The following is a 7,839-nucleotide window of genomic DNA, read 5'->3' on the forward strand; positions in this document are numbered from 1 at the left end:
ATTGATCTATTATTCTTTTTGTTCTCACAAAATTCCTACACTAACAATTATGTTCAAGTCACTTCATCTAATAAGTAATAAACTCATTAGCTTCATTATATTATTCTTTTTGTTTTCCATATATAGCTCCTCTTGTTAAACCCAATATGAGTGGTTCAATGAGTTCATTGTACTATATTATTCAGGTTTCACATTAAATGTCACAATGGATGAATAAACTTAGGTCAATAAACACCTACTTTTAGTTATATAAAATAATTAATAACCAACAGACTCGTTCATCAATTTCCCTTCCTAATCAACTTAGAATCGCCTAGTTTATGTCAAAGGTTACAACAAAAGTGTGATGCAACACAATCTTTCCTCGGAAACTTTTCAAACATCTAGACCGACCAAAATTTTTTCATATCAACATCACAAAATTCATAACAATAGTTAACAAAGGTAAATACCATAATATTTGTTAAACAACATTCAACTTGAAGAACCAAAAACCTAAACCAGGATACTCATCCCCATATTCTACTCATGAAGCCGCCCTTTTGTTTTTTCATCCTACTCTCAAGAGATGGGAATTCAATGTTGTTATAAGCCAGGTCCAACACGATTGGAGTGCGCGAAATGGCCTGGAAAGGTGGGGGGAAGGATGCAATGCGGGGAGCACATTTTACATTGGAATCGCCAACAGCAGACTCATAAACATCAAGTTTATCAAGGAGGAATTTCTCCAACTGAAACAGATAAGGGTACTTGTTAGGATAAATCAATCAAAGTTAGGTTTAATTAATTTGTAGGTCTTTATAGTTTGACCTAATTTTCCAATAGATCTCTAGTTTAAAAATTTTCGATCAAGCTCCTAAAATTTTCAATCAAGCTCCTACACTAAATACATTTTCTGTAATCAAGGTTATAGAGCAATTTACGGTTACAAAAAAGTTTTGGTTTAATTTAACAAATTTGTGTGTTTGACTCTTGACAAAATAAGAATGGGATATGTTGTAAAATATCAAAGTTTAAACAACTTTATTTTAATATTATAAGGACCTAAGTAAATATTAAGTTAAAGTAAAGCGGTGCTTGTAGTATAATCAAACCTAAAAGTTATTATAATCTTGTTAGGTCCTACAAATACGTAGCAAGCTTTCCCAAAAGAGATACACATATATAAGATGACCAAAACAAACAAAAAATTTAAAGCGTGTTTTAATAGAATGCTAAGTACCCGCTCAGCCCCGGTCAATGATATATTGGAGATCCTTTCAGAGATGTTTTCTTGATCCTTATTCTCTTCCATGATCCCCAAGGCATGTTCTATACAACTGTTAGATCTGCACTGCTTGCACAACTCCTCCAGGTCTTTTATCATATTCTGCCAACACGTGGGGTTTAATACACACTTAAAAGGAATCAAATATAACAGCTATCAAAGTAAACACGACGCTTTGGCTATTAACGCTGTGAATTTTAAAGATGAATCTAAAATTATAGGCAACCAAACACGATGCTTTAATTATTCATGTTTTAAAATAGCGTAAATGCACCAAAACTAAATCCTACAAAAGTTTCAAAAGCATACACACCAGATTCTGATTGTATTGAACAGAAAAAAAAATAAAGTATTGGATGCACAGCAGATGGAATCTCAAATTAGTTTGAACTAGATTATCAACAATTCCAGCATCTTCTAATCTTTAGGGCCAAAAGTGTATATATTTGAACTCACGGGAAATGAGGTGTGATTTTCCCTGAAAAAGTGATAGGGTAATATTACCTTATAGTCACCGTTTAACGATTTAAACTTTCTTAAGGCATCCTCTGCTAAGTTGCGAACATGATGATACAAAGCATAGGCTTCAGCCCTCTTTCCAGCCACACTGTATGACTTTGCCACATAAAAGCACCTGCACATAAGTTGAAGGCATGTAACTTAGTTCTGGAAATACCATCCTTTAAAGACCCAACAATATATTTAGATAAAGCATGATTGTTGTCAACAAGCCAGATACACATTTAGCTTTACCAGCAAACAATAATTTCCAATTCCCTATCTCCCTAATCTCTCCCATGGCCCTCAATAGGAGAGAAATCCCAAACAAACAAGAAAGACAAAGAAGAAACTAAATATTGCTTTACATTGCAGTCAAATCCCAAACCCGTTCAATGACTCGAAAAAGAAAAAAACTTTGCTGCAATTCTTGGCAAAATAGTATGGGGAAATATATCCAAATGCTTACATCAATAGAAAATTTTCCATAAATGGGAAAGGTAAATAGGGGTTCTGTTGAAGCCTAAGAGTTCGGGTCAATGTGTATTTGAAAGTCAAAGCAAGTTTTCAGAAAACAGTGAAAACAGAACACAAAAGCTATTATCTAATTAGGTACACAAAGAGCGTAAGGAGAAGAAAGTTCAATCTTGACCTAGGGTCAAGCTAGAGAATATTTGTCGTGATTAATGAAGGTTACAAGGACTCACTATTAAATAATCAATAAAGAAAAGCTCATTGACCAACATAATTTATTATTTTTGACCATCACTTTTAGCTATCAACCTAATTCCTTTAGTCTATCAACCCAACAACATAGTTTTAGCCCACACTTTCAAACATTGTTGGCTAACTGCGGGCCAAAAACAATAAATTCTATTGGCCCTCTAACATTCCTCTAATCAATAATCATTCAATGTCACCGAAATTTACCACACTCGGCAATCAAACTAATGATTATAAGTTGTAAAATTTTTTGTTGCAGCAAAATTTTCAAGTTTAGTCAAAACCAAATTTACAAGAGGTCTTTCAATAACAAGTTAAAATAATTGCTCCAAGGAATCAGACCTTTCTGCTCTAAAAGCCAAGGTTTTGCATGCACACTCATCAGCAAAGCTCACTTCTTCTGGCTTTTTATCCCTTCCTGAACTGACTAAATCGGAAAGATCGGCTGTATTCTGCCAAACACACACAAACATTGTCATTCATCTGAGGAGCATAACATGAAAATACAGCAGAAAACATATTTTTTAAACAAGAGAAAATGTGATAATTTGATACAAATGTTCTTGAAAAATCATGGATATCAACCTGTAGCAAGAGATCATATAAACGAACAAGCTCTTCAGGTTTGGTGACTTTATCATTTTTATCATCACGACGCCTAGCAAGTTTACTTTTTGCAACCTTAACCAACAGAAGGTTGCGCTCAATAGTTCTTTCTCCCAACATGGCACTGACAGCCTTGTCAAGACCATGCAAATCATCCTTCACGTTTTCTGCATTTCCTGCAGTGGCCTAAAACGTATAAAATATTAGAAATAGATAAACTATCACCCCAGGGGTGGACCAGTTTCCACCCCTGCAACAAGGCTAAGAGAAGACCTTATCTATAATTAACGGTAAGAATATCAAGTAATTTCCCATACCAAATCAGCTCGAATATAACCTCTGGCTTCGTGATACGCAGAAAATATTTTGTCAAAAATAACAAGTTTCTTGTCTGATGGAGTTGAGTCTGCCGATGAACCATGTAAATCCTTCTCGAGCTCTTGAGCTGAGAAAATTAACCAAAGAGTAAATTTACTCAGTAAAGAATGAACTATGGAGAATGAACCAGAGAAAAGCTACCATATGTTAAAGCACATAACAAAATCCATAAAGAAAATTCACAAAAGAATTCTTGCTTGAATCATTTTCACAAAATCCATAAAAATCCACATGAAGTTCATCAATAAATATTCCACCCCATTTCACCTCCCAACCAAACATACCCAAAGAGATAAAGGAGTGCAGAGATTCACATATGTCGCTTTTAAAATGAGATTATTATAACCTTTTAAAATGGCAACCCTTGTTTTTGCATTTGATACTGGAAACCTATGGCCAAGCCAATTGAGCTCTGTCATGGAAGCAGCCTGCTGTGATCTTGCTTCTGCCATAACAGCCTGCAACAAACAATAATCATACTTTTTCTTCAATATCATAGGAAGTGTTTGCAAAGATGCTTGTTATGTTATTGCTTTAAATAATATAGCTCATTAAGACTCTAGAATGAAAATAGAATTTGTATCATAACCAAAAAAAAAAAAGCAACAGTGATCAGTATGCATCATATATTGACATAAACTTCTACATAATGATCCTTGGTAGGATTCAACCAGAATGAAAGGAATTGAGTTTCTAAGAAAAATTAAGATGGTGGAAGTTCCTAATGTTATTCAAGAAAGCTAGTTCACACTTAATATCACAAATAAAGACTAATATGCATATCTTGCAAATCAGCCTGTTACTATTCATGATTTGTAGGTGGTCAATGGTGTAGCTATATTTCTTTCCACTTTTTTTCTCCATTGATATGTATAAAAATACATCCAAACCAACCTCCAACTTTGCTTTAAAAAGGTCTAATGCAGGACCTTCCATGTCACCAATGTTCAAAAGTTCAGAGGTCTGTAAATTTGACTGGCCAACTTTATGAAGGCAATATCGTATACTAGGTTCCAGTTCCTCAACTCGCTCACGGCACAAAACTTGATTATCCAAATCTCCATATTTCCCTAATTCCTCATATACAGCCCTGTCAAATAAGGAAAAAAAATTAATTTAAGAGACAAAACAAGTGTCACAAAAAGGGCATACATTTTTTAATAACGGACAGTTATTTCATCTTCTTTCTGAGGCAGCAAACAAGGAGACAAGTAGAGGTACCTGGCACTTTTGAAGCTCATTAAAGCCACATCCCAGTTCTGATCTTGTTCAAACAACAAATTACCCTTCATATAGGATGAATAGGCCTGAAATTCAATAAACAGAAAAGATAAAGAACTTTCATTCTTCATCAACAAAAAGGAAGCAGCATTTACCCAAAAAACACAAAAAGTAGAACCATCAAATGATTTGCATTTTGACAACACTAAGACTCACAATCATTGTTAATAAGTTGAAAAACATAATCATTGAGCAGGAACATAATAGAATGTACAGGTTATCTTGGAAGTTGGACCCAGCAATCAAGATAACTTAGATAGTTTGATGAATAAAAGTAAAATATATTTTAGGCTTTGTTGTTGTTGCTGTTGTTGTTGATGATGATGATGAATAAAAGTAACATATACTTTAGTACCTAAATCTGGGGCGAAGTTTCAGTCTCCTCTCCATTAAGTTTCAATTTAAGATTAATTCTAATACTTCCAAATTAACACCAAATTTGGTGCACGATCCTTGAATAAGTGCAGAACTAATGAACTTGAACACAGTTAAAGGAAAAACTATCAAGTTTCTTATCAATTCCAAAATAATGCAGTATCTTTTTAAATTTAGTCTTATTCATTCAATGCAATAAAATGTTGTTTATTTCGAATAATTTTCATGACATATACTGTCTTGGTTAAAGCACTCCACTGGACAAAAACTTATATAAGATAACAATACAAAGATTCTACTTGAACATTTATATATGAGGATGAAACCAAAACTTAACAAAATGTTCAAGATCATAACATGAATCATGGCTTGTTTAGTTCTTGTGGATTCATGCAAATCTTTGTTCTATTTCTATTATTACAATACCTATGTAGATTGAATGAAACATATGAGCCTTATAAGAAACACAAACATATATGAATGAAACTTTAAAATAAATAAATAAACAGGCATTTGAAAAGCTAAGCTAATTGGAAGAGTAAACATACGAAACAAAATAAAGATGAAGTATCTGATATCACAACTAAATCAGAAGAAGATAACAACCATCACTACACATAATTTTTTTTTCTGAAATAACTGGCAGAAATCCAGACCTCAGCTTCAAGAGATGTTCTTGAATCTGCCTTGATGGCACATAATTTTGAAAACAAAGTAGCCCATTTTACAGCTTTCCGTAGCCTGCCAATCAAATAGATACGTTGACGTGCATTTGGGCCATCTGGAAGCTGTCTTTTCTCCATGGCATGACTCCAAGCTCTCTCTGCCGAATATAGAAGCACATGAAGAAACCTGAATTTTGACAATATATCTTTCAATGTTAACCATGCTGCCCATGAATAGATAATTTCATTTAAAAAAAAGGGAGACAGAATGATTAAATGTCTCTTAATCCGTTTTTCTCAAACATCACCAGAAAAATGAAATCAACGTTTAAATGAAGGTGTTCACAAGGATGGATTTAGGGTTAAGTCTGAGAAACACTAATATTAACTGACGCACTTAGATATCTAAAAGTGGTTCAAGAGCAATGGCGCAAGAGTTTTAGTTGAGATAACAATAAGCATCATCGTCAATATCTTTAAGATAATCCAGGAGGCTAGAAGAAACAAATACTATCAAGATAAACCAGAAATAATTTGATAGAGGAAGATTCTAAAGCCTAACATGCAACAGGTCCTTAAGTTTCTCATACTCTCGCTTTTATAACACTCAATGTAAACTAATTATAATGTTCCGCAGAGCTCATGCCAATGAAGAAGATACAGTAAAATAAAGTATACCTTACGTCAGTGACGGTACTCTCGGTTATGTTTCTTTTTGAATATTTGCCTCGACCATGAGTAAACTTCAATGATTTATATAACCTCCTCAAACGAGCTGTGCAATACCTCCTACAACATTAAGGGGAAATTAAAAAAAAAAAACATCAATTACCAATTTATAATTCATCATATTAAATCAAATGGCTTGAATGAACTTTCCGTATGATTGATCAAGGAAGTATAATGGTAACGCTAAAATCATTGCTGTTGAGGTCAGACAATAGCCAGAATATGGGAATTTCAACATTTTAGTTATTTCAGAACTCGTGATTAAATCTCAGCGTCAGAACTCGTGATTAAATCTCAGCGCAAAGTACTGGTACCCTCATAAAAACAAGGGTACAAAAGAAATTCCATAAATATATTGACACCAAATTTGGCGATTTTCACTGTCACTGTCACAATTCAGCTACTCAACTATCTCAGGAAAAACCAAATTCAATCTCAAAGACACATACCGATATCGAGTGTAATCTCCATGCCGCAAACCGTGCTGCATTTGTGCCGATTTCAAGAGCTGCAGCACTGCAAAAAAAAAAAAAAAAAAAAAAAGATACATTATTGATTGATTAAAATTTCGCTGTTGTATCCTAAATTATTGATTTTCATCAGCTAAGTGAAACATAATAGGAATAACATTGACCTGAATTTGAGAAAACAAAAAAAAAGAAGCATAAGAACAACAGCGTGAGAGGGGTAACAAAAAGAAAAACCTAACCATTGATGGAGAACTTGGGAACAATCTGATCGGAATTGGCGGATTTAGGATCGTCGATTTCCATAGCGGAAGGGTGGTTATCTTTCCCCATGGAGTGTGGTGTTGTTCACTAGTCAAATATATTCCAATCACAACAATAATAATTAAGATTCTAGTTAAATTGTTATAAATTGCATGCGTTTTTGGCTGGTTAGAAAATAAGGGTTGAATTTTTTTTTTTCTTTTTTTCTTCCGGGTGCTACAGATCTGGGAATTGAAAGAGAGAGACAGATAGAGAGAGAACCTGATTGAGGCGCAGTGAGTGAGTATCAAGGTTACAATATGGAGAATGAAATTGCTATAGTATTAATTATTAATTATAGTGACGCCCATGTCATTTGAGCTATAATTCGTTGGCGAATAAATAATTTTTTTTGTTTTTAAAGGTTTAGATTTTGATAAAATAATCTTTTAAAGATTGTAAATAAAATAATTCTTAAAAGATATATTTTATTTGATAAAATAGCTCACGTAATTTTATATTAAAAAAAATAAAGTATATTTTTTGTTTTTAAAATTTGTTAAAAATTTTAAAAAATTTTTAAGTTTTATTTTATTTTAATTTTGTA

The 7,839-nt window shown here is 33.2% G+C and overlaps 1 protein-coding gene across 1 annotated transcript; it reads right to left on the reverse strand.

Moving 5' to 3' along the window:
• Positions 1 to 219: 219 nt before the first annotated feature.
• Positions 220 to 7,581, reverse strand: LOC112770876 (uncharacterized). The gene is made up of 14 exons (XM_025815345.3): positions 7,515 to 7,581; positions 7,232 to 7,340; positions 6,972 to 7,038; positions 6,472 to 6,582; positions 5,785 to 5,980; positions 4,694 to 4,779; positions 4,367 to 4,562; positions 3,819 to 3,930; positions 3,412 to 3,539; positions 3,074 to 3,280; positions 2,831 to 2,940; positions 1,772 to 1,901; positions 1,223 to 1,369; positions 220 to 731 (listed from the first exon to the last, which is right to left on the reverse strand). The coding sequence occupies exons 2-14, from the start codon at positions 7,320 to 7,322 to the stop codon at positions 510 to 512; spliced, it is 1,803 nt and encodes a 600-aa protein (XP_025671130.1). The 5' UTR covers positions 7,323 to 7,340; positions 7,515 to 7,581; the 3' UTR covers positions 220 to 509.
• Positions 7,582 to 7,839: the final 258 nt, after the last annotated feature.

The sequence above is a fragment of the Arachis hypogaea genome, chromosome 18, assembly GCF_003086295.3.
Source record: "Arachis hypogaea cultivar Tifrunner chromosome 18, arahy.Tifrunner.gnm2.J5K5, whole genome shotgun sequence".
Classification (NCBI taxonomy): Eukaryota; Viridiplantae; Streptophyta; class Magnoliopsida; order Fabales; family Fabaceae; genus Arachis; species Arachis hypogaea.

Excerpts from the sequence above, each read along its gene's own strand:
- LOC112770876 (XM_025815345.3), bottom strand. The coding sequence starts at position 7,322 with ATGGGGAAAGATAACCACCCTTCCGCTATGGAAATCGACGATCCTAAA. Across the intron at positions 2,941-3,073 it reads TATATGATCTCTTGCTACAG|AATACAGCCGATCTTTCCGA; the intron begins GTTGATATCCAT and ends TGTGTTTGGCAG. Across the intron at positions 732-1,222 it reads CATTGACCGGGGCTGAGCGG|TTGGAGAAATTCCTCCTTGA; the intron begins GTACTTAGCATT and ends TATCTGTTTCAG.